At 37.9% G+C, this 27,322-nt stretch overlaps 1 protein-coding gene across 23 annotated transcripts in view; it reads left to right on the top strand.

Moving 5' to 3' along the window:
• Positions 1-27,322, top strand: part of NRXN1 (neurexin 1) — a 726,568-nt gene that overhangs the window by 350,052 nt on the left and 349,194 nt on the right. For all 23 annotated transcript variants that reach the window (XM_064446453.1, XM_064446475.1, XM_064446474.1 and 20 more), the window contains 2 exons: positions 12,512-12,685; positions 18,255-18,374. In XM_064446453.1, the coding sequence (XP_064302523.1) occupies positions 12,512-12,685; positions 18,255-18,374 (294 nt within the window). The remainder of the gene's footprint in view (positions 1-12,511; positions 12,686-18,254; positions 18,375-27,322) is intronic.

Raw genomic sequence — 27,322 nt, 5'->3', positions numbered from 1 at the left:
TAAATATGGCACAACATAATCATGGGAATTTTTGTTGGATTTTTGGAGGAGTCCAAGCTGATACATTTTAGCCAGAAGGCTAAAAAGCAGGGGGGGTGGGGGGTGGGAAAGCCTTTTATTTTTTTTTTTTCTTCCTTTGTATTCAGTTGAAATGCTTTCCTGTAGCTTATTCTTTTCTATTTTATGTCAGTGTTTCTCATAGTGACACATCTCTGTTATGCTATAAATGCTCCATACACTTGACTGATACCGGCAGCTATGGTTAAGTCATTGTCCTGTATTATTTTAGCCCTAGCAAAAAAGCAAATTTAAAATTATACTTCCTGCTAGTAATATCAATAGTTCTGTTTAACCACAGTTAGCATTAGGTGAAATATAACTGTGTACAGATAACATAGAATCTGCAGCCTGTCTGAGTAATTATAGAGTTACCAGATTTCATATGTTGAAATCCAAGCTAATCCTGGAAAGATAAATCAATATATGCAAATACACAGTGAATTCAGTATGAAGATATGACACAGATTGTGTTGTAGAGCCTGCACATGATGCCACTTGTCTGGGAAAGCAGACAGTTGCCATAAAATTATGGGAGAGAATTTGCACTGTACATTTCCTTTTGGGTGTAGGATTTGGCTATATAACATAGAAAGTCCATTATTACAGGCATGGGTTTCCTGCATAACCTCTGGTACAATTTCAGTGGATTGGAGTCAGTACCTGTGGAAACATATTAAATTCTCCAACTTAATTATTGCTGTAATTAGATGGGTAAATTATAAATTGGAGACAAATAAATGAGTGAAAATAGTTCTGTGTTTGCATTCCAAGAACTGTGTTATTTTTCCTAGCAGAGAAAATTAGCAAAGCATACTCAGGTTCTAGCAGATAACCTGTGAAGATAAATGAGTCTTAACAGCAAAGGCAATGCAGCTCAAGCCTGCCAACATTCAGTTACACAGCAAATTTGCTTTCATGTATTTTGTGAGCTGATTCCCTGCCCTGCTTTCAGTATAGCTGAGATGGTTAGCATGGCTATAATTCTAGGCCTTCACAGGACAAAATAGTTGGATGGAGGGGAATTCTTGCTTGCTGTACTTGATGCTGTGCTCTTATGGTCCTGAGGGGTCCAAGTAGCCTTAAAAGGGCACAAAAATGCAAGTGGAAATGGAATTTGACTTGTGCTCTTGCTCTTCACTGTTGCCAAAGAAAAGATGTTTCCTTTGTTCAGATTGTAGGTATTACAACATCCGTAATGTCTCTTCCTTCTCCACATTTTCTTCCTGTGGTGTAGGAAATTGGATTCTGTCAGAAATATATTTTTTTTATAAATATTTGAAGACACATGATCTGCTTAGAAGGAGGAGGAACATCCTCAAGCATGACTTTGTGTCCACTTACCTACTAGATTTTAATCTTCCTTTTGCTTCTCTCCTGTGCGTATAGGCATTATTTTAATCCCCAAAGTTTTCACCTACTTTCTTAAAACACCAAACTTACAAAAACCTACAAGAATCCACGCAGAATGACTGTCAGAAAATTAAAATATTTTAGTATTTTAACTGTTTATATATTCAAATGAAAAAATTGAAATATTGCGCTCACAAAACTAAAAGCTAAGGAATGCTGCTGTTATGTTAGATTTAACAATAGAGAGTTACAAACTTTTCTGGGAGTTGGTAGTTTCAGTACTTCAGTATCCCATCCTATTCCAAAGTTTCTAGCTCTGATGTATCCTCTAGGATGAACTGCAGTCATCCTGATTTTGATATTGGGCTAACTATATCTTGTTTTTAAAAGGAAATCACTATCCCCCCCAAAAAAAAAATCCTACCCAACTCAATATTTATGGTTTGATTATTTTTTTTTGCTGCCTGTGCCGCATTTCATACATCTTTAAGACCTGCTTTTCTGAAGTCATATGTTACTCCTGTGCTGTTTATATCACTGCATCCTCAAAAATTGCTGTTGATATTTGAGCATATATCAGAATCAGCTTCCTTGGATTTAAAAATCTTGTCTGGATCTCTTGTCTGTTTTATTTCTGTAGCTCTTCACTGGCCTCGGTCTTCCTCTATTCCTTTATGAGATATGGGTGCTGTTGCAATATACATTTGCCTTTTCATTTGCTGTTTTCTCCAATAATTTGAAAACAACCTAGTCTGAAGCATCTGAAAGAAAAGTAATCATATTAATTTCTGGTATCACCTCAGTGGTTTTGCAAATGCACTTTAAATATACTTCTTCCATGTTCATAAAGGCTTACTTGGCAATTAATTCATCCTTGTAAACATTTAATGCAATTAACTAAATTATTAGTAGATATGCTGGCCTGGCATATTCATTGACGATTTGTAATAGTCACTTAATCTATTGATATTTCATTTGCCTGTCAGAACAGGTTATTCATGCTGTGCAAAACTGAGCTAAATTAGTCTTGATCATAAAGTTTTCTGGTTCTGGCAATGGAAATTGAAAGTATTTCACTGTCTCGTAATATTTGTCCCTGTTGTTTTATATTGGGCCCATTATTATTGTTACTGCATTTTAAGTTCTTCTCTATTTTACAAGGTCTCTATCAATGTCAGTGATCCTCCATGTTTCTATTACTAAGAAACAAAGCTTAAAGAAGCACAGAAAAGTAATTTATATAAAAATGCAAATTTGGACAAATGAGCGAGTATTAATGCTTAAATTTCTCAAATAAACATGCATGAGCTAATTGTAATGACCTTGCCAGTGGGCTGTGAACTCTTCATGCAGAAATAACATTCTGTTCCAAATGCAGAGTTCCAAATACTGTCAACAGTAAATAGATCTTCCTAATGTGACCTGTTGGAGCAGACAACAGCAAATGCAGCTGTTGTCTTCCTGATAGTGTTGGGAAAGCAGCCCCTGTAGAGACAGAAAGATAACGATCTTAAAACTGAGAGCTCTTCTTTGAGTCTTCCTGTGTAGCAAAGATATACGAGCAGATTAACAACAGGAGACTGGACAACCTGGTCTAATGCAAATTCCTTTATCCTCCATTCTTTGCAACTTGTCACATACCGCTTCTAAACAGCTATGCTTTCTACCAGTGTGTGAAAATAATTTTGGCAATGCTAAGCCTTCAGAAATTGTATCCAGATTTCTACAATCATGAGATGGGGAAAAAATTAAAAATCTACTCCTGTACTTCTGGATTAAATAAATATTACAGAAAATACTCTAGTGTTTGTGCTGAGCTATGTGAAGTCAACAACACTGCAGTAATCTTTCAGATCACTCTATGTGAGAAAAACCTTTTGCTTTCTGCTTTTCTCCCTTGCCTTTTTCAGTCTCTTACACACATACAAATGTTTAGATTTGCCTGCATTTCTACAGCTTTTTGGCATGCAGGTTGTAACTGTTGATGATTGTGGAATTTTTCTCAAGCCCTTCTGGAATACTAAGTAAAAATTATGCTAAGCATAATATAGGAAACAAGTATGCTCTTAAAACTTACAAAAAATCTGGATATTTAGTGTAAATACATCCCACTGAATCCTAGCACCCCCCCTGGCCAAGAAGCATGTCCTAAACTTGTTTTCAAAATGTGCTGCTGTGGGTATGAGAGTGCCATCCTCATGGGTCTTGGTATTCTGACTGAACAGTCCTTTTTTGCAAAAAGAGCTGCTTGAGGTAATACCCTCAGAGTCTGGAGGTGATTGTCTTGATCAAGAAGTTGGTAATATTAGAGAAATAGTTTCCCTCTGCAAACCTACATTCAAAATGAGAATGGCTATCCTCTCAGCTTTTTGGTTTCTTTATGTGGAGAATTTCTCGCTGGAAAACAAGCTCTGCTAAGAGCATGTGTTGGCTATTGAAACAGAGAATAAGTAAATGATTTCAGAAGAATATCAGTAGGAAAGGAAACCTGAGTATACTATACCATGAAAATTCTGGCTGCATTAGATTTTTGTCTATTCTTCAGGTGTGTACAATGTACAAAAGTGGTCAGAACAGGAAAGAAATAAGGGACATTTGATTTGCTTGAATGCTTTGCCTCTCCACACAACCATCCTCCTCATACAGAGTAACTGGCATAGCATCAGTTCTGTGGGAGATGGATTGCCACGCACATTTATGTGGCAATTATATTTTATTATTTACCATTTAACATGCATCACCAACTTTCCTCACAGTTCATTGGACAAGCAGACTGCTTTGGTTTTAAATCTGTTTATTCTTTTTCAATGCCAGTGCTTTCCATCTAGTCTTCGGGGGCGGGGGGCAGTGGGAAGAAGCAAAGAGAAATTACAGAATCGCAGAATCATTTAGGTTGGATAAGACCTTTAAGATCATCAAGTCCAATGGCAACCCTAGCATTGCCACATCCACCATGTCCCTAAGCACCATGTTTACATGCGTTTTAAATACCTCCAGGGATGGTGACTCAACCACTTCCCTGGGCAGCCTGTTCCAATGCTTGATAACCCTTTCAGTGAAGAATTTTTTCCTAATATCCAGCCTAAACCTCCCCTGGCACAACTTGAGGCCGTTTCCTGTCATCTTATCACTTGTTACCTGGGAAAAGAGACACACCCACCTCACTACAATCTCCTTGCAGGTAGTCATAGAGAGCGATAAGGTCTCCCCTCAGCCTCCTTTTCTCCAGGCTACAGAGCCCCAGCTCCCTCAGCTACTCCTCATAAGACTTGTGCTCCAGACCCTTCACCAGCTTCGTTGTCCTTCTCTGGACACGCTTCAGCACCTCAATGTCCTTCTTGGAGTGAGGGGCTCAAAACTGAACACAGTATTTGAGGTGCGGCCTCACCAGTGCCAAGTACAGGGGCATGATCACTTCCCTGCTCCTGCTGGCCACACTATTCCTGATACAAGCCAGGATGCTGTTGGTCATCTTGGGCCAACTGCTAGCTGATGTTCAGCTGGCTGTCAACCAACACCTGCAGGTCCTTCTCCTCTGGCTAGCTCTCCAGCCACTCTTTCCCAAGCCTGTAGCATTGCATGGGGTTATTGTGAACCAGGTGCAGGACCCAGCACTTCAACTTGTTGAAACTCATGCAACTGACCTTGGCCTATTGATCCAACCTGTCCAGATCCCTTTGTAGACCCTTTCTTCCCTCAGGCAGATCAAATCTCCCACTCAGCTTGGTGTCATGTGCAAATTTACTGAGGGTACACTTGATCTACTCATCCAGATCATCGATAAAGATATTAAAAAGAACTGGCCCCAACACTCAGCCAAAGTGAAGTGGTTGGGAATCTGAGAATTTTTATTGTCAAGAAAATGTTAAATGTTTTTCTGTAACTGTTTCTCCTTTTGAGAATACATGTTGTTTGAGAACAGGATTGTTGGGGAAATGGTGGATTTTAACCTGGAGAAATCTAGGAGAATGTTCAGACTTGAGCAGCACTTACCTTTTGAGTATCTACTTTTGTCTATTGAAAACATAGCTGCTAAGGACATTGTCATGATGTTGCTGTTGCCCCACACAGACTTTCTATTACACAGCTTTATTTCCTTGTAAAACGTACGTGTGTTTGTATGAGTATTGGGCAGTTCTGAACAGAGCCAAAAAGCATAATAGGAATGAAAACTGAGCACGAAGAGGTGAATACAGAAATGGAGAGCACATCCAGCAGAGCTGAGACATAAAACAGCAAGCAGCATAGCAACAGCATGAGAAGAAGTTACTAGACGGAAGCACATTTGTACCAAGTGCAGAAAGTCTTCAATGCAGTTATGAGAATAGCATGGTTGTGAGTAGTGTGATGGAATTGGGAGACTTGGAGAAAGGTAGAGCAGCAGGTATATCTCCAGTGTGGACTGCTGTAGAAATTGGTGTCAAGAGAAATCAGTAAGGTGCTTTTCCTGGTGCACCCACCAACTGTGATCTCTCTCTGGTATCTCTTGGTCCTCACTGCCTTCTTTTCTGTCAATGTGGATTAGGGTGAAGTGCTGCAAAGAAACTATAAAAAGAACAGTATCAGCCAAGGAGGAAATATTTGCAAAGTTGAATTCTCTTGACAAATAACTACAATATGTCTTATATGCCAATAAGGATGACTAAAGAAAACCCACAGTGCCAGCATTTCAGTGCTGGTGATTTATTATTATTTTTTTTTAAATAACTTTAATGGGGTATTCAGGGAAGATACTGGAAGCAATGTAGAATTGGGCTGAAAAGATCAGTTTCTATATTCCTTCCAAAAAAAGTGACTTGCTATCCCATAAATTCTTTTTTTTTTTTTTTTTTTTTTTTGCATGTAATCTTTCTGCCTTGCTTGGTTATCAGTACAGGGAATGTGGAAAATGGAAGGCACCACCTATCACTTCATACAACTGCCTCTTGCCCAAAGTATTTGAAAGGACAGGTAACTCAGCAGAGCTTGGACCAGTAAACTAGCTGTCTTTTCTCTTCTTAGGTGAGAGAGAGTCTAAAAGTGATGGAATTCATCACTCCAACAGGAAAAATATTTGAAAAGCCTACTTTTCTTTAAGAAAAAAAAAATCACATCAAAACCAAAAGACTTCAACCACAAATCAATACTAAAGCTACAGAATGGGCTCTTTGAAGTGAATAAGTGAGCATAAAGCACTAAGTTTACATGTTCATGCCTTCCCTCAAGTGCCCTTGCAAGTGGTAGACGAAATTCAGTCATGCTTGGCTCTAGCACCAAACAGGCCTGTGAATGCACAGCAAATGCATAATCTCTACTGTAAGGGGAGATTTGAAAAGCCATATGCTGGAGCGTATGTGCTGCAGAAGCTGTGTGGATGCATCATTGAAGTCTTTGTCAACTGTCCTTCAATTTATTATTGGGTTATGATCACAGCAGGCTTCTTGATGTATTCAGAAAAGAACAATTACATTTCATTAACATTTTTAAAGGATCAAATGATTTTTTTTATATGGAACAAAAGTAATGTTTAGTCATGAATAATGGAAGTGGGGAGGCACTCTAGAATCACCACTTATCTGCTGCTCAGACCCAATTCCTTTTCTAAAGTGTGTGTTGAAACCCCACATCTGAAAGAAAAGTAACGAGTCTGCTCTACCTATTGCACAAAGTAAGTGGTACGTAGGTGTTTTTGTATGTTGAAGAGGGGAGAAGGTCATTAAGGACAAGTAGGCACCTATATTTCATTGAATGTCAAAGACATCTAGGTGCCTACCTGACATTTTCGTTTGAGACAACATACCTTGATTCAAGATTAGGATGTTGTCTATTGTGTTTAAGTCAGTGCATATTCAGCTTGTGTGAGGGTAATTTATTTTCACCTTTCAGTTGCCTTAAAAATACCATGAGTTGGGATTTTGTGGGTCGTCTTATACTGCGTTCCACCTGGTACTTCATTGTGCAACTATTAAGATGCTGAAAAACAATTTCTATTGATCTTGTAACAGCAAATCATCTGTTCTATGAAGGACTTAAAGAAAGTAAGAACTTTTTTCTTTTGAGATTAGACTTTCCCTATGGTTTTTCTCAGTCTTTGCAGTCTTCGTTTCTCTGCCTGCCTGAGGGAAGAAGCTGTTATATGCTTGATCATTTTGAAATAGCATATTTGGAGGAAAGTGTGCCTGACACCTCAGCTTCACCACAGCCAGATGTTCTTTTGTATTTTCATATGTCATAGAAAGGAATTGCAGAGATGCCTGTTGTGCTTTCAGAATGCACCATGTTATGCCAGGGCTATCCATATCTTTCCTAGGGAGTAATACCACTCTCGTACACTGCAGAAGCACTCTTGTTCCTAGCCGTAGTAGTGATTTAGTACAATGTGACATTAGAAACAAGACAGCAAAACTTCTTCTAAAATGAAAGAGAAACAAAGAGAACAGCTGAAAGTATAGTTGAAACCAGCAGGACAAGACATGAAGGGACAGAATGTCTGCTTTTGGAGAGAGTGATGGATTTGAAGGTGCCTTTGTGCAGCCATATAAAAACATTCCAGGGATATTGTCTTTATAGGTTATGAAAAAACCAAGCCAAAATTCTTTCTACTGTTTTATTTCCTCCTTTTTGCTTTGTTTTCATTCATATATGGAACCATATTTGAATGAATGGTGTTCATTTCTTGTCACGAATGGTGTTCGTGACCAGATATGTACAAAAAGACATACAGATTTCAGAGAGTAAAGAAGCCTAACTATATCCTGGTTAAGCTACTTGTTCCCTGAGAAGTTTTCACATGTTGCTGTTACCATTACAAACACATGGAAAATAATTCTCTCTCTACTAGTGCTTGAAGAAAATGGTAGTTGTTAAATTAAATGAATAGTGCCACCAGCACATATCATTTAAGAATTCTTGGGTGTGGTCATGAACCAGGAGAGGAGGAAAGCCTATCCGGTGACCTGTCAGTAACGTCAGTAGTGCCAAATAAGATACTTATTCTACTTATTCAGAAAAGAAATAAAGAGAAAAGCATCTTCAATTTTTATTTTACATTTCTTTGGTTCAGTATTTGCAGAGTGCTTATTCTGAAGAAATGTAGAGACTTGGGATAAAAAAAGATGAGTTATTACAGAAGGATTTGGCAGGATTTGTTTCACCAACAGTTGTGTGTGACTCACTGTTGTGTGGTGTTCTCTGTGCTTTTTCATAAGTGTGATTCCAATAATGAATACATTGAGAACTTGGGCTTATTTATTAGCTAGCAATTTGCTTCTGTGTTAAATTCAGTTGTTCCTCAAAGCACAAATCAGCTCTAAGTCAGAAAACAGATACATAGGTGTAAATAGGAAAACTCCTGTTGGAAAAAATGATGGTCTTCATTACCTGTAGAAGACATAAATTAAACCCACTAAACTATTTTCTTTGTCAGTGCTTATAATATAACTGACCAGTACTATTATTGCCATGATTTACATGATTTACATTTCTGATGACAGATATGAAAAAATAACCTTGTGAAAAAATTTAAATAGGTTTAAAAATATGAAGAGGTTTAATTCCAGAGCCCATAATAAAATTTTGTCTCTGAGAAAAAGTGTGTGTTTACGCTATCAGCAGCAAACTCAGACTACATTTGATATTAAATCTGGGGAAGGTTTAGCCCATAGTCATAAAAAACACTTGTATATGCTTTACAAAAAGTGAAGTCTGATAGTAAGTATGGCTGCTCAATACACATGATTAGTATTAGTGTAGCATGTTAACTAGTGTAAAAGCAGAAGTAAAATTATTTTGAACATCAAAAAAGTTAAAATATTACCCAGAACATGTCTTTGTGGAAACTGTATATTCAATAGTATATAATAATCAGTTCTAATTATCAGTAGTCTTTAGGAACTCTAAGTAAGTAGTAGAGTTACAGTTTATGTAAACTCAACTTAATGTATGGTACTTCTATGCATATGATACTTATTTGAAAATATTCCAGTGTATATTTTCAGGAGCAAATATTCTGAGTTCAGGTTCATATGCTGGACTTCCACTAGCCATTCATCATAACTGATAATTGCTATATGACTGTATATAGCAGTCTTAATATGCTTGAGGGATGGATCTTAGGAAATAACAGGACCAATTTGAAAGTTTGCAGTTTTAAAGGTTTAACCAATCACAGAATAAAAATGGTTGTTTGGACAGTATACATGTTGGATGTTTTAAAAAGGGGTTGCATGTGTCATGTGCAATAGACCAAGTTTAAGCTCTTTAGCATAGGTGTGACTTTCTTAGTATTGTTCTCTGGAGGTTCCCTCTTTTAAGTCCATTGGTATCAATTGAGATTAATTATCTCTGTATTCTGAGCTGATGATGACTGAAAGCACAGAACTTCAGAAAACCTGGAACAGTTTTACTTTTTAGATGTTCCACCTGAAAAAAAAAGATGAAGAACCTTTATCATGAGGCAAGAGTTTTTACTTTGTTTCCAGTTCAGCTGGCTGAAAAAAATACAGAAGTTTTACTGCTGTGAATGAATTACATCCCATTTGTGGGAACATATGGATCACCATATTTTAATCTGTTATGTCTAATACCATGCTTCTGAGATTTATACTGTACCTCAAAGCTCTAGAGGAAAGCAATATATTATTTTTCAAATTATCTGTGTGGAATGGAGAAAGCTTGAGGTTTCTTCATATGTGATGCTATAATTGTTGCTAAGGCTTTTGTTTGGAGGACTTATAAGATTAATAATATGTATGTTCCTAAGCTTTTTATCTCCATTTCACTAATTCAGATACAGCTGAATTTTAGGGCTAGTATGAAGTGAAAAAAATTTTCAGTCTGATAAATATTGTTTGTTTCAGGCCATTTCCTTGCAGGCAAACTGTAAACCATTGCAAACAGCACTAAATTGCACTCCCTTGTGAACAATCAAGTATGCCAAGAGAACCAGGAAAAGGTGTGACTGTGGCTCATACCGATAAGAGAGAGATTAAAATTAGCCACATGGGGTAGTGATGATAGCTAGTACAGTCTGAGTTCTGTCGCTATGATATCTGCCTACAAAGATGGGTAAACATTTAGGAAATTAACAATTTTGCTTTTGAGGTGATGCAGAAACATTCTTTGGTACATCCTGTAGCCTGGGCTCCAGAATCATGCAGACTGGAGGATGTACTGGAAGGCACAATGTAGATTAGAATATATTCAGATAGTCTATTGAAGATTTATTCTAGCAGAACACATGTCATCAGTAAGAATTTAATACATAGGTAGAGTAAGAATTTTGTCACTGGGTGATGCTTGAGAGTCAGATGCACCCATAAGCACCTTCCTTCAAACAAGTTCAGTGCTTCTCAGAAGCTCAGATGGTCCTGTTCCTGTGTGCCTAGAGGGACTTGCCTGTAGGCATGCTCAGAGCACTCCCACCAAGCTTGCAAAGATGGCTGCTTTTTCTGAGTTAGGAGATAACAGATCAAGACAGTAAACTCTTGCAAGGTGTAGGAAACCATGGTTTTATTTTTTTCTGTCTGTGACTGAAAGAATCAAGCATACCTTGCCTACCAGGAGAAAGGCTGAAGCCTTTTAGCTAGGGCTGTGCTCACACCAAGCATGCTTCATCTCTCTGGCCAATAAAATTCTGTTTCCTCAGTGAAGACTGCTGTTTTAAAGGCATCTAACTCCCCCTGTTCCCACGTGACTCACTCAGGGTATCAATTTTGGTGGGGAGAGTCAGTCATTTCACTGCTTAACAACGGTATCCCTAAGTTTCTCCTTAGATGTGTCCCTAAGCCCTTGATTTCATGGTGTGCTTTTAAATGAATGGTTCCGGATATATGGACTTTAGGCGGATCTTGTTGCTCCACTTCATTGAATCAAAGAATGGCAGGGGTTGGAAGGGACCTCAGAAGGTCATCTTGTCCAACCCCCCCTGCTCAAGCAGGGACACCTAGAGCAGGGGGCACAGGACCACCTCCAGGAGGGTTTTGAATGTCTCCAGGGAAGGAGACTCCACAACCTCTCTGGGCAGCCTGTTCCACTGCTCTGCCACCCTCACATTAAAGTAGTTTTTCCTCATATTCAGGTGGAACTTCCTGTGTTCCCACTTGTGCCATTGCCCCTTGGCCTGTCGTTGGGCACCACTAAAAGGAGTCTGGCCCCATCCTCTTGACACCCACCCTTCAGATATTTATAAGCATTGATAAGATTCCCCCCTCAGTCTTCTCTTCTCCAGGCTAAACAAACATGTCTCTCAGCCTTTCCTCATAAGGGAGACGCTCCAGTCCCCTGATCATCTTGGTAGCTCTCCGCCAGACTCTCTCCAGTAGTTCCCTGCCTGCAGTGACATTGGTCCCTGGAGTGACATTGGCTACCCTCCAGTCCTCAGGCACCTCTCCTGTCCTCCATGACCTTTCAAAGATGATGGAGAGTGGCTTAGCGACAGCATCCCCCAGCTCCCTCAGCACTCATTGGTGCATCCCATGGATTTGTGAGGATCCAGTTTGCTTAAATGATCTCTAACCCAGTCCTCCTCAACCAAGTGGAAGTCTTCCTATCTCCAGGTTTTCTCTCTCACCTCTGAGGGCTGGGATGCCTGAGGGCCAGCCTTAGCAGTAAAGACTGAAACAAAGGCAGCATTCAGTAACTCTGCCTTCTCTGCATCCTGTGTCACCAGGGCACCTGCCTCATTTAGCAGTGTGCCCACAGTTTCCCCACTTACTGCCTTTTATCTTAGTCTGCTGGATCCATAATTGGGATGATCTGTGGTCAGGTTCCCTGAGTATGCGAAAAATATAAATCAGTGCTAAATGCATTTCTAGATGGAGCATCTGTGACTGAAACCTAATTTGAGAAACAGATCTATGTTTCCTGTATATATGAGCTGGCACATAAATAATATATCTAGGTACTTCTATATAATTAGTCATACAAATGTGAAGTCTACATATGAATTTGAAAAACTATAGTCCTGCAATGTCTTTTCACATCATATATGGTATCAGTGTTTACTTCTACATTTATTTTGAGGAATGTTTTTCTGAGATACTATCATTCAGCACAAAAAGACCAGAAGATCAAGCAGATCAAAGGTGTTTTTCTGTACCTAATATTTATTTTTCCTTAACAGGTGATTTGTATATTGGAGGAGTGGCCAAAGAAATGTATAAGTCCTTGCCAAAACTGGTGCATGCAAAAGAGGGATTCCAAGGCTGTCTTGCATCAGTTGACTTGAATGGACGGCTCCCTGATCTAATCTCAGATGCTCTCTTCTGCAATGGGCAAATAGAAAGAGGATGTGAAGGTATTAAATATGCTGGGTTTTTCGTTATATAATAATGAAAGTATTGTGTGAAGCTTGCAGAGTTTTTTTTTTTATATGTACACTCCATACAAGGAGAGAATATCTTTTACCTGCTTCTAATTGATCTTGTTTGACCCTTTCTTACATAAAAAGTGCATTTTTTTAGTATTATGGAGACAAGTGTATGGCTGCCTCACAGCGCAGAGATTGATCTGAGACCATGAGTTAACTTCTTACATGTTTAATGTAGGTTCTATCCTACAGTAGCAAGATATTTTGTATGTATTTTGTTTACTTCTGATGTATTTTAATTAAGGGTAGAAAAAATAACAATTAGCTTCAGTGAAGTCCCTTGTATCTTCATAACACTTAGGCATTAGCTAATGCTGATACAGTAGTTATTAATTCCATTTTTAGAACAGACGTTTTGTGTTTATTAATTCAAAGCTAATTTATGAAACTGTTTAAGATCAATCTTCCATCCTCTCTGTTTTTGCTCACCCCTGAGATTTATGTTGTCATGAGCCTTCCTATCTGAAATCAGAGAGCCAAATATGTTTTATCTCACTTTTTTTGTGTCTTTATTGACTCATCTGGAATATCATGGAATTTAAGTGAGGACAGAATTAGAAGATGTATATTTGTAATTCAGGGGTGTCAATCTCTAGCTATTTTTCCAGCTGTCATTTAATCCCACATTATTTTTACTATGATTTATGGAATAATTTAAATCAATTCTCTGACCCCACATATATATTTTATTCACATAATCCTGAATTTTGTGGCTATGTTCAATATTATGTGTTCTCCCCTCTCTCAAGTGCCATTCTTCTCTGGACAGAAAAATACAAAAATGACCCTGTAGAATTTCAAGTTGGAATCTTAATGATTTTGAAATCAAGTTTGTTAAATTTGCAAATAGACATTGTAAAAACTCCAAGCAGAGCTGGGGGGTTTCCTCAAACTTCATGAGATAAAGCTTTCTGGTGCATAAGTTCTGTCTCCTCTTTTGTTGTGCCTACAGTACATTTGTACAGGTAGAACTTTTTTGTTCTTTACCTGCTACCTTTAGTGTAAAGTATAAATTCTATTGATAGCACATAGAAATATGTAAAATTCACAACTTATTTTTCCATAGCTTTAGTGTCTATTTATTTCTATCAGGAATGGAAAAATATGTGTAAATTAGTTTGTTGCTGAGTTTAGAAAAATAGATTTTGCTTTCTGAATGGTGTTAGCAAGTTCCGTGCCTGCACCATCCCTTCAGAGCATTAAAGTACACCTTAATTCCATTATCCATTTCATAGCTTCTTTTGAAATGATGTGATTTTCTAATTTTCTAAATAATTTTTATGTACTTCAAAGAAATATTGCAACAGGCCTAGAGTGAAGGTTTGTCTTTTAAACCAGTGGCACAACTCAGCTATCAGTGAATTTAATAAAGCTACCAGCAATTTAATAAAGGTCATACAAATACTGTCCTCTTTGGTGGAGAACTGGCTTTTTCTGACACCAAAATCACCTGACACAAGCAAAATGGTCAATCCAGATGTGCTTCCTGGCTCCCAAAGAACTGCCTCATCAAAAGTCTCTTGCCTGCAGAAAGAAATCTTTAACAGCATGGGATTAAATATTCCCTTTCAGCCTCTCTGCTTAACCCTTGCAAGTTAACTCTTCCATCTTACTTGTTTATTTCAAGTCTTCCTGTCTGAGCCATCTGTCAGTGTCTTGTCTGCAGACTATGGATCAGATGTACAAAAAAATGTTCTGACACTAAAATATTGTTTAAGTCACTTGCACATTTAGCTGCCTCCTAGAAGTCTTTTCTATGCCTCAAGCTGCCCAGAGCTCTGCCGCTGTGTACAGACAGGACTGTCTCCATCCTTACAGAGCAGAGCAGTTTCTCATCTGTCTCAGGTCCAAGGAGCTCAGGACACAGCAGCAGAAGCCATTTCAAAGCAATAAGTATTAGTCACCACCACTCCCAATCCAAAAGATAACTGGCTGTACTGGTGGGTATATGTCCTTTGTTAAGACATCAGCCTGCTGCAAAACCTTTCCTGAGAAGTGAGGTACTTGGATTTGATGTTCTTCAGACTCTTATGGTATTGAATTCCCCACCTGTATGGTATAAAAAACAATCAACCCAGCCCTGGGGTGAAAGCAATTTTTCTCTATTCTGTTAAACTGTGAAGCCATAATGTACTACTAATTATTTTTATCTGTTAGGATTTTGTTATTAAAAGGTTGATATTTTTCAATAACTTTGCTGTCATAATTGCACGTTAAAAATTCTTTCTTTGGAACATTTTTTTGCAAACCCACACGTAGGATTGGTGTGGCAAGTTGCAAGGCTTGCATTTAAAAGTTTCAGCCACAGACAGATAGATATCTCTGTTCTCTATCATTGAGCATTGAATATAATCCACACTTGGCCAATCCACCTTGTTGACAAATTTTCAATGGCTAGAACAGATAGAAACTAACAGCTAGAAACGTAAATATGCTAACTAGCTCTTCAAATTGTTAACAGCAAACCCCAGAGCCAGGTTGTGTCAGCCCTGTTTTTCTCTAGTCAAAGCCATTGTGCTTTCTTTACACAGTTTAAATAAAGCAGACTTATAGAAATCACAGAATGATAAAAAAGTACTTTTAATATATTTAGGAGGAAAATGCACTGTGTGCACATATATGCATATATATATTAAATGAACTATATGAAAAGTTTCAAAGTATTGACATATGTGAAGATTCTTGATGGTAAGATATGGAATTTGTTTTTGCAATATATAGTAAAACATTGCACATCCTACTTAATAATGCTTTTTGTGTAATATATATAGCGTGTAAGCCCTCACATATGGCAAATGTAAATGAGAGACCAAATCCAGTCAATTAAAAAGTCTGCAGTGAAGACTGAATATATTAGAATATTTAAATAGAATGTGAATCAAAAGGTGAGTGCTTGAGAAGAGTGTATTACAATATTTTTACTTAATAGCTTAGTTCTGTAATATATAGGAAAATATTAACCTGTTATTGTAGATCTTATAGTATTTACTGACATTTAAAAAAAAGCCTACTTTTATTAAAATAAATTCTTATATGTAAGCTAGTCTTGATGCCAATTTTTTAATAATGACTACTATAAATGAGCAAAAAGTGCTAAGAATCAATTTCATAAGAAGCAAAATACCCTGTTTTTTACCAAGATCCTAGCTGTATTTTTTCCAAGAATGTATGTTTTGACATGCACGTTTTAATGTGCTTAGAGGGTCCTGCAGTTTATGTACTTTTAAGTCCTTGTGACTTTTGCTCTACTTTTGCAAAGATGAGGAAATTTGACATTGCATAACTAAAGTGTAAATAAATGCATGAATATATAACATTTAAACACCTACAGATATTTTCACTTCATCTTTGTAAAGTTTCCGAGTAGCAGAATCTGGTGAGAAAAAAATGTGTCTTGTCTTGTCAGCTATGGGATTCTGTCATTATAATCCCCAGCTCAAGAAAGGGTGATGTAATGCCCAAATGTTTAAACTTCTGGGCTCAAAACTCCAAAGAAGAGGAAATCACTATCCCTTGTCTGCCTACTGCAATCCATCAGTTATGGGTGGTGGTGGTATTATTACTACTACTGCTATTATTGTTATTATTATTACAGGAGAAAATAGAACAGTTAATAGTTTTGCTGACACGGTGATGCAGTGTACACTGCCCTCATTCTTAATCACTAGGATTCAGGCCCTGGTTCAGAGGTGTGCTCCAGCAGTGCCTCATTTAAAGCAAGTGGCCGTTGAGCTGACTTAAATCATATTGGTATCAATTTTTCTGAAATACTGGCAAATCAAAAGAAAATCCCACACAGATCTTTGAAGGAGCTGTAATGTGAAAGAAGGGTTAAGTGGACTTCTCTACAGGATGATTTAGGATATTTATATAATCTTTGGACCAGTTTTGTCCTGTCATCAATGACTTGCAGTGGGAGTTTCAAATGGATATTGATGTGTCTTCTCCAAAACAATTTAGAGGAATTTTATAATCCAAGCACCAAATTTTTCCCTGTAGTGTCAAAAGTCAGTGTGAAATGTGTATGTGAGCTCATAGAAATCTGTAGTTCACGGTCTGTATTTCAGTCTTCATTCACCAATCATGAAGAAAGAGCTAGAAAAAAGAAAGACCAGAGAGGATGTCAGTCCTAATTATTCTTGAATTCAGTGTATCTGAACATGACAAATGGCTAGTCAGGATTCAGCCATGCATTTACTCTGCTAATGCATTCATATTTATCCAAGGAAGAAAAAAAAAAACTTTTAATTTTCCTTTATTATATGTCATCAGCTCAATTAACCATTATATTTGTAGTAAAATACTGGCAAATTACTGCTTTCTTATTTTGGCTTGCCTGAAGATTTATGGCTATTAGCATTAATTTGTTTGCATTATATGGCATTTCTTTCTCTCTTTAACAGCAGCATGCACTTTACTCTGAATGTTTTTTTTCTGTGTTTGCTGCCATTTCAATATTGCTTACTAACATTTAATATATTTTGCTTTTTTATTTTGCTGACAAAGTTGCATTGATGAAAGCTGATTTGCAAGGTAGATAGCCCTGTGTGTACCAAACAAGACTGAAACCCCCAATGCACAGTTGGATTTCTGCAATAAATGCTTTGTACATTTCAGAACTAAAATGTGTTATTTTATTTCAGATTTTCTTTCACACCTCTAAAACAATAGGCTATGTGAACCTTCATTTTCCAGCATAGCTTGCATAAAGGCTTTCAGTCTTGACTATGTTTGTATAGTGATTGCTTTAGTGCTTTGATCATTCCTTTTCAAATTTCTTTATATTTCGATAGTCTACTTATGATTCTCTAGAAAGAGAGTAGCTTTGTTTTTCATGCGTATGTCACATTTTGGCATGCCAGTTCATTAGTAGTCTGATTTTCTGCATTTTCCCTTAAAAAAAGGAACCTGCATGGGATCCCTGAAGCATGTGAATCAGTACTTGCCAACATTCCTGCCAAAAACTCCCAAATGCCTCTTAATTTCAGACCTAGATCATTTAAAATAATTTGTGGGATTAAAAGTATTGTACAGTGTAGCTTCTTCTTTTTTTTTAATTTTGTTTTGTTTTTAATTTTACTTTCCAGTCTTTACTTTCATCTCCCAGAGCTTTGCTTTCTGTGGCATCTGGCTTTGCTATTTGAAATGTATTTACAGGAAAAAATAATACTGACGTTTTTAGAAAACATTTAGCCAGTTAATGGTCTGACACAAGTTTAACAAATAACTTACAACAAAGTTAATGTTCCCACTGTACCTGGAATAACTCTGCTTCAGTTTGTACATTCTTCTGTGTTTGACATATCAACCTTAAAACTAAAGAAAAACACCCTTTTAATATTACATGCTGCTACAAAATCAGCAACTTTATGTGTGTTTTACTTTAACTCTTTGCTCATTTTATTTGAGATGTTGGCAACTAGTTAATGTGATCCAATGAGAAATACCTTTCTTTGGAAGACAAAGTGCAAGTCCTTTTTTTGTATGTTCTCATCAGGCCCCAGTACAACGTGCCAAGAGGATTCATGTGCAAACCAGGGAGTGTGCTTACAGCAGTGGGATGGATTCAGTTGTGACTGTAGTATGACCTCCTTTAGTGGACCATTATGCAATGACCGTAAGTACACTAAAAAATGCTGATCTGAACGCTTGAGAGCTTTAAGGCAATATTGGAAGTAAGTGTCTGAAGCCTTATATTATTTTAATATTAGATATTTAAATGAACTGGGAAACCCTGTGAAAATCTGCAAGGCTTGTGGGAAGAACATGGCTAAAATATACAGTATAAATTTTGGACAATGTGCAGTATCAAACACAGATAGAAGTCAGTTTTATTACACTTGATTGCATGTCTAATATACTCATGGTTACCTGTTTGAAATAATCCCTTTCCTGCATAAATGTTACAAATAGGGGTTTTTTCCTGATTGAAAAAACCTTTTGCATTTTATTATCTTAAGCTATATTGTAATTTTGTAGCATTATATCATGAGGGCTATAATTACTGTGAAACAGTTGACAAGGCTCATTATCTCCCTTTGTAGATTTCTTTAGATGACACACTAAGCATGCCAATAATAAAAGCATGCCGAGTGTTTTAGTTCTTTTAAATTTCATCTGAGTAAAACTACGTAACATACACCAACCATCTGGTCTTTCAGGAAAAACTTAAATGTGTCAAAAATAAGGGCCTGATTCACCAATGTGAATTCTAGTTTCATTCCAATCTAGCCTTATTGATCTAAACAAAATTATGGAGAAGTGAAAGTGGATTAGTAATGCAAGAGCCATAATGATCCATGGTAACTGATTAAAGTGAGCTATTGAGTTTTCTTTTTAACTCGTCACATTTGAAATATCCAAATGTTGCATATTTTTATATCCATATGAAGAGGGAATTTCTTTAAGGTTAAGCATTTTTATTTCTATTTGTATATCTTTCTCTGAATGAATGACTGATGGTAGAAAGTGGTGGTATGACTGCCTAGTTAAGCAATTTGGATTTTTATGTCTTGTTCTAGTTCTCCACTCTACAGCAAGGTGTACCACCTTGGACAAACCCTAAAATAACAGAATATTTATAAGCTGAATAAATTTTGTCTCAAATTGTATAAAGCATGAGGCTATAATATAAATTATATGTAAAAGCTACATTAATTATTCTCATGAAAGTTCCACTTTTCTACTCTTGGCCATGTTTGAAAACTATGGAAAGGACTCACCTCAGTCTGTTTCTCTGCAGTTGCTGTCATGGTAGAAATGAAATGTGGTATCAAAAAGCTTTCGCTAATTTGAGCAAATGTTTGGGTTTACTTTCTGTATATGAGTTTGACCTTCCCAGCAATGTGAGTGATTAGTCATACTGTTAAACATATATTTTTAAAGATTTCAATCCCCTATCTGCTACAGGAGAAAATTATTTGTTTCTATTTTACTTGTCAGTTGTAATTTCTGTTCTTCTATGATCTTTGAGTTCTTCCGAAAGTAACTAAAGATTATGAATAGGAACTTATATATTCCACATCTAGCAAAAGAAAAAACACTGTTTATAAATTTGTCTTAGTAGTAACTGATGTCTGGACCTGGAATATTCTATGAATTATTTCTTCAAGTGACAGCTACTGCATAAATTTGATGAAAAGACGGATTTACATGAGAAAGATATTTAACAATCTGTGAAGGCTCATTTGTATGGTAACATTATGGACTACATTGCACACAATCAGATAATTCTCAATATACTACCTCTGATGATGGCAAAGGAGTACCTTTAGTACATGGCTGCCAAAAATACTTACTTTTTCCCCAGACAAATCATTTTTTTTATAATGTTCTATCACAAACATGAAATATGAATTTATCCTAGATATAGATGCTTTGTAGTAGAATGCAGAGTCTGGTAAATGTAATACATTTGGTTTCTGCTTTATCTTGGCTCCCCAGATTAGTTCAGATACCAAAAATCTGCAAAGCAAATCTAACAAGGGAGATTTTTCATAATGGTGTACATGAGGGAAAGGAGGAGAAATGATGTTGTAATCTCAGTGTCATCTAGGTACTTCTAGGCTGCTCTCTGTTGTGTTTGGGAAGAGCGTATTGGAAAGAGGAATGATGAAATGTTACTACAGTTTTTAGTAACTTGCACAGGCTGCACACCACAGGCTAAACTTCTGCAGCACTTAAGTAAGAAGAATTCCCTTCCCATGAAGAAAGATTATCTCAGCGGCAAGTCTAGACTTGCTTGTTGCTGAAAAATGTATCCCCTTCAGAAGGACCTAGGCATGTTCCTGAGCGGTGTTTGTGAGCATGTTTCCATTGCAGATTGCACATGGAGCAACCCCAGTTGACAAAGGCAGAAATCTAACCCAGTATTGCTACATAGACAGGCCCTTGGCTTACTTTACATTTGAACATGCTGTTTTATGTAAAATAAAGTATTCAGGACATCAGAATCTCATAGATAGAGAGTTTCTGTTATCAAACCCAAAAATTGACCACTTAAAAACAAGTGTCGGTGGTCATAAAAGAAACAGTTAACAGTACCTGGTTTATGGAGACTTGAATCCCTCCTGTGTTGCGTGTCCACGTCCAGGTGTTGTCAGTGGGGAGGCTGCACGGTGGCCTCAGTGAGGAGAGGCCAGAACTGCCCCATACCAGGCACAGCCAGCTCCAGTGGACTCACCACAGGGCACAGCTGAGACCCTCAGCCAAGCTGGTGGCACCTCTGTGAAAACACAGTTAGAAAGTATGCCATTCTTACCAAAATGCTGGACAGATGAAGGAGGAATGAACAAAAAGAGTGAGAAACAGCAGAGGGAACACCAAGGTCAGAACAGGGTTGTGGGTGAGCATCTGGGTGGGAGTTTGGCCCTCAGCCAGGATTACCCCACCACATCTCCCCATTATTTTGTTCCACAGTTAGCCCAGCACACCTCCCCACCTTAGGGAACATACCTGAGTTTAAATTTCAGAGTGACAAAATGGCTGAGGTGAGAGGGGACCTGTGGAGGTTGTCTAGACCAACCCCTTCTGCTCAGAGCAGCATCAGCTCATACAGGTTGTCCAGGGCTGTGTCCCATTGGGTTTTTAATATCTCCAAGGATGAAGACTCTGCAGCCTCTCTAAGCACCCTGTGCCAGTGCTCACTCACGCTCACAGTAAAAACATTTTCCTTATATTTAAATGAGATTTTGTGTATTTCAGGTTGTGCTTAGTGCCTCTTGTCCTGTCACTGGGCACCATTGAGTAGAATCAGTGTCTTCTTTACTACTGCCCATCGGGTATTTTAAAACTTTTATAGGATCCCCACTGAGCCTTCTCCAGGCTGAGCAGTCCATGCTCTCTCAGCCTCTCTTCGTATGAGAGATGCTTCAAGCCCTTAATCACCTTAGTGGCCCTTTGCTGGCCTTATTCTGGTATGCTCATGTTGCACTGGGGAGCCCAGCACTAGAAGATAGTGCTCCAGATGCATCTCAACAGTGCTGAGTAGAGGGGAAGAATCACACCTCTCAACCTTTCTGCAATGTTTTTCCTAATGCTGCCAATGAGGTTGTTAGCCTTCTTTACCTCAAGAGCACATTGCTGACTCGTGTTCAACTTGGTGCCTACCAGGGCTCCCCGATCGTTTTCTGTAAAGCTGCTTTCTAACTGGTAAGGCCCCAGCCTGTCCTGGTGCATCAGGTTATTCGTCCCCAGGTGCAGGATTTGGCATTTTCCTTTGTTTTGCAAGGTTCTTGTCAGCCCACTTCTCCAGCTTGTCAGTATCCCTCTGAATGGCAGCACATGCATCTGGTCTACCAACTACTCCTCCCAGTTTTTTATCATCTGCAATTTGCACAAGTGTGCACAAAGTACATTGCTGCACTTGAGTTGATACTTTCAGCATCTTTCTTATAGTAACTTCAGTTGATTTGGCATGCACCGTTTCTAGTCTTTAAGATGTAAATATTTCATGTGTATCATTCTTGTCTTTAATTTCCAAAACAGAGAGTTTGGAGGAAATAATGAAAGAAATAGTTTCTTGAAAAGTGTTATAGTACATTCTACTAATACAGTGTGCAAGACGTTTCTTTAATATTTCTTGTAACAGCAAATTATTACTCCTGTGCTGTTCATTTTATTATTCCAGGTGAAAATGTGCACAGCTTAAAATGAAGACTTTTTAAAAAATTCTCTCAAAATAAGCAGGTAAGGCAGGTTGCTTCTTTCCCAGTCCAAGAGTGTCCTCTGTCTGACAGCTAGAAAGAAGGACAAGTTTAGGGAATGTGCTCCTATGGAAAATACGGGGCCAGGCAAACATAAGGCTACAGTTTTACAACTGTAGTCAGGAACACCCACAGTTTAATCCACAAAAGTTTTGCTTATTTGCAAATCTCAGTACCCTGCTAGAGTGAGCATGGAGTACCTGTCTACAGGTCTACAGGAGCTCCTGTGGTGGCACAGGTAGGAAGATTCTGTGTGCTGCTGCAGTTTCCTATTTACTGGAAGATAAACAAGGCAAAGGAAGTTTTGACCCCAAGATGCTGCACAGATTATCATTATCTCTTTTGATGTGGTATGATACTTGGAAATTCAGGGCAACCGTGATCTTTAGATGTGATAGACAGAAGTGTTACACTGATAAGTGTAAAGCAGACCAGTAGCAGTTGTTCCTACAAATGGGATTATATAGAAGCCTGTACTAAAAGGACAGTTAATAGCTGTGCTTACAAACGGATGGCTGCATGCAACTCCTCTGAGAAAATACATCATGAACATTGTAACTATTTCTAACAGCAGGTTATGTAGTGAAAGCTATCCTCCCAGGGAATTCAGCTTTTTTATAAGATTATGGTTGAAAATTACTCTGGCAAAACAAAACAAAACAAATCTAGAAGAGATTATCTGCTTTCTATAAGTTTACATCTGTTTTTACTCGGGCAGTCTTTAAGTATAGCCATATTAGTGAATGTAATGGCATGTTTGTGGAAACAAATACTGCTATTATGGCATAGAAAATAGCAGACATAATAACATTGTCACATTACATTAGTATAGAAATGTTCTGTTTCAAATTACAGGGCAGCTTCAACATTGTCTGCTACCATAAGGGAATAATGTATTGGCACTGTACTTGTGATGGTATAGCTAACACTGTGTCAATACTTACATTAAAATCCATTTCTGAAAGGTTAGAATTCCACCACGAAGTCTTTTCTGACTAGGAATTTTACATTCTCAACCACTGTGAGGAACAAAACTTGTTTAAAAGTTCTCCTGTTTTGTTTTGGCTCTTTACCAAGAAAAATCAAAAGCCCTCATTTAAATGGAGACGTGTCAATATTACAAAAAGGGTTCATGTAAAACATGTTTGATTTTCTTGATATTTGATTGCATTATAGAGATACTACCTTCCAGCTAAGACTGTATCTGTAGTGATGGTTAGTTTTTATTTTAAATGTGTTTGGATGTTAATATAATAATTGTGTATTGGGATGATTTAATTGGAGATTGAACAATGAGTTCAAGGAAGGCCTGCTAGGAAAAGATGGGATCCACCTGCCAAGGTGGGGCAACAGCACCTTTGCTACAAACTGGCCAGCCTTCTGAGGAGAGAGCCAGGACTAGGAGTGGTGGTGAATGGAGATGAGAACTCATGATAAAGTGAGGAAATAGTGGACTGTGACAGGATAGTGTGGAGTTCTGCCCAGGGACAAGTGATGAGCCAGCTGAGAGCTTATGGGTTAGGGTTGTAGGGCAGACCAAAATCTAATATGATATGATGGATATCTGCTACAAACTGGCTGATAAGGAGGAAGAAATAGACAAGGCCTTCTTCAGACAGGTTGAAGAAGCCTCATGTTCGCAGACCTAGTCCTCATGGGGGCCTTGAATTACCCCAGTATCTGCCAGTGGAGAAACAGGGCAGGGCACAAGCAATCTAGGAGATGTCTGGAGTGCATTTACTTGCTGACACAGGTGATCAAGGAGCCAATGAAGGGAGACACACTGCTAGGCCTCATATGTACAAAAAAGGAAGAATGGATCAGGGTTGTGATGGTCAGGAAGTTCAGGTTATTGAGAGGTAGGAGCAAGACAAAAAGCTGGAACTCAGTCCTGGACTTCAAGAGAGCAGACCTTGGTTTGTTCAGGGACCTGCTTGGAAGAATCCCACAGGGCCCAGGAGAACTGGTAGATTTTCAAGGATCACTTCCGTGAAGCTAAGGAACCTTCATACACAACCTCATACACAGCAAACCACGCAAAAGCAGCAAAAGGCAGGAGGAGCCTCTGACAAAACTCAAACATTAAAAGGTAGTATGCAAGAGGTGGAAGCAGGGTCACATGGCCCAAGAAGAATACAGAGATGCTGTCCATGCATGCAGGGATGGAGTTATGAAAGCCAAGGCCCACTTGCGTTTAATCTGGCAAGGGATGTGGAAGGGTAACAGGAAGAGCTCCTAATGGCATTGAAAGCAGGAAAATGTGGACCTGCCACTGAATGGGGTGAGGGGACCTCATGGCAAGGGACACAAAAGAGACTGAGGTATCAATCTTTGTCCTGGTCTTTATTGGTTGGACCAGCCATTAGCACTTTCAGCAATCCCAGGTCCCTGAGACCAATGGGAAAGTCTGGAGGAAGACTCACCTTGGTGAAGAAAGATCAGGTCAGGGAATATATAAACAAAGTCAACATATACAAGTTCCTGAGACCTTATGGGAGTCATCCATGAGTGTGTCAGGTCATTGCAGTGCTGCTCTTATCTATGAAAAGTCATGGCTATTGTGGGCAGTTCCTGAGAACTAGAAAAAAGTAAATGTTTCTTCTGTCTTCAAGAAGGAAGATCCAGTAAACTACAGGTTGGTCAGCCTCCCCTCGATCCCTGGAAGGACAATGGAGAAAATCTGCCTGAAAGCCATTTCCTAACATATTAGGGACAAGAAGGTTATTAGGTGTAGCCAGTATGGACTTATGAAGGGGGAATCATGTATTATTAAATGACTGTGGATTTGGTACTTAGGTATTTGTCATTTTTTGCTAAGCTGACAACCTGTGTTCTGATTTGCAGCCATGCTGAGCACTCAAAATTGGGACATGTATGTTTCCAGAAAATCAAATCCTGATTATTTCAGATTGAACACACCGAACAGTGGATACTTTTGGCTGTTACTGAGGATAGTAGAAACTAGGCACTGTAAAAACACATTAGTTAAAGTTTGTGAGACATATGGATATTAGACTATTTGTCATTATAAAAATTCCAGGAGGAACTGAATGAGTCTGTCTTCAGCATAGTATTTGGAGAGTGCATTAAGTAATATTGAGGTTATACTTTGAACCACAAAAACCCTAAATATTGAGTCAGCATTCAACTTTTGCAATAAGTGAGCAGTTTTTTAAACACTAGCGTTCTTCACTGCAGAACTCTGATCAAAACAGGCACACTCTAGCACTGAATGAGATGAGAGTCTTATACTTTGTGAACATGTAATTAGCAATTATGTAATAATCCATATGCAAGGAGGGGTAATTTTATATTGCACACAGAATTGTAGACCTGGATTTCCTTAGGTTTGCAGTGTTTTGTGTTTAATGTAATGTATGTGTATATATATTTTAAAAACAAACCACACACTATATTTATAGTGCATAAAAAATAAGAGTATTTATTATTTTCTCCTGTCCATGCCACTGACTCTTTACAGTCTTCTGAACTATCATACGGTGTTGGCAATGGATAGTCATTCTCTCACAACGTCTTCCTTCTTCTCGAATGCAAATCAGAGGATGATATTCACATAATCTCTGTTTACATTATCAGTCTGGTATTACACAAATTATGGATTTAAATCATTTTACCGCATATATTTGTTTCACATTTATTAATTGATTTAACTGTTATGGATACTGCATCTTTTGGACCTTTTGGCACCTAGACTTAAGATCCGTCTTAATGTTACTTTTGTGAAAAGGGTATATATAAAATAAAGAAGCTAATTAAACCAGTGACCAAAAGCTAAACTAACCATAAGAACCATTCAGTAGTACTTTCCAAAATAATATTACGTACTCCTGGCTAAGGCTTTGCAGTTGCTAGCTACTAACAAATTTATAACCTGCTATTCAGAAAAGGGACAGAAAATTCCTCAGAGTACTTTAAAATACATTTTATTTCCATCTCCAGTAGCTGAGAGTTTAAAAATCTGTCCCTGATAACATACCCATCTAAATACTTCATATGATTATTTTGCCACAGAGGATCACAGAGCACAGGAGAAATAAAGATAGCTGCACACAAAATTACAATGCAGGGCAAGCCGCTGGAATTAACTAATTGAAGAAACCTCAATTTGTTCAGCTTATCTTATCCAATATCTCTGTATAATGAATATCTGGAAGTTCTGGTGACAAATATCAGTGGCCTAATTTGTATAAACTTCAAAGGAAGTAGGACTTCACACATGCAGTGTTGAAAATGCAGAAATGTTGATGTGTTTAGGAGAATTAGAAAAACTGTAAAAAGAGCAAAGAAAGCAAGAAGTGTTGCCTGTGAGCCATGGCTGTGGACCAAGATTACATTTTTTTAACTTTCATTTTTATTGGAATCCTAATCGGGATAGACTGCATCTTGACCCGTCTGGCTCCTGTGATGTTACATGGGAGCACATGTTGCTCCAGCCACAACTATGGAGCATGACACACAGGTGACAACATTTTTCCAAGGTTTTAGTGGCCTAGGTCTATTAGATTTTTTCCTCCTCTCTTTCATGTGGATTTTGTAGTATGTAGATGTTGGCCTTTCATTAAGATATATCTATATATATAATGTAAGTGAACAGGCATGCTTTTGCAGACAGTTTGAAAACAAGGTTTAGAATTTTTTTATTTTTTACATACCAGTTCTGGAGTAGTTATATGAGCTATCCATGCCTAAAAGAGTTAAGTAATTTCCATTTTCTTAAATATATTACAAACAATCCCTTTAAAAAATGAAAAGAATAGAAAGGTTTTTGACAGTGATTGTAGGAGCTCTTATAGGTGAGAATATTTCTAACAAGCAGTAATAAGTAAGATTTAAAGTGGGA

This window comes from Phalacrocorax carbo, chromosome 3 (genome assembly GCF_963921805.1).
Source record: "Phalacrocorax carbo chromosome 3, bPhaCar2.1, whole genome shotgun sequence".
Taxonomy (NCBI): domain Eukaryota; kingdom Metazoa; phylum Chordata; class Aves; order Suliformes; family Phalacrocoracidae; genus Phalacrocorax; species Phalacrocorax carbo.
This window is presented reverse-complemented; position numbering and strand designations above follow the sequence as displayed.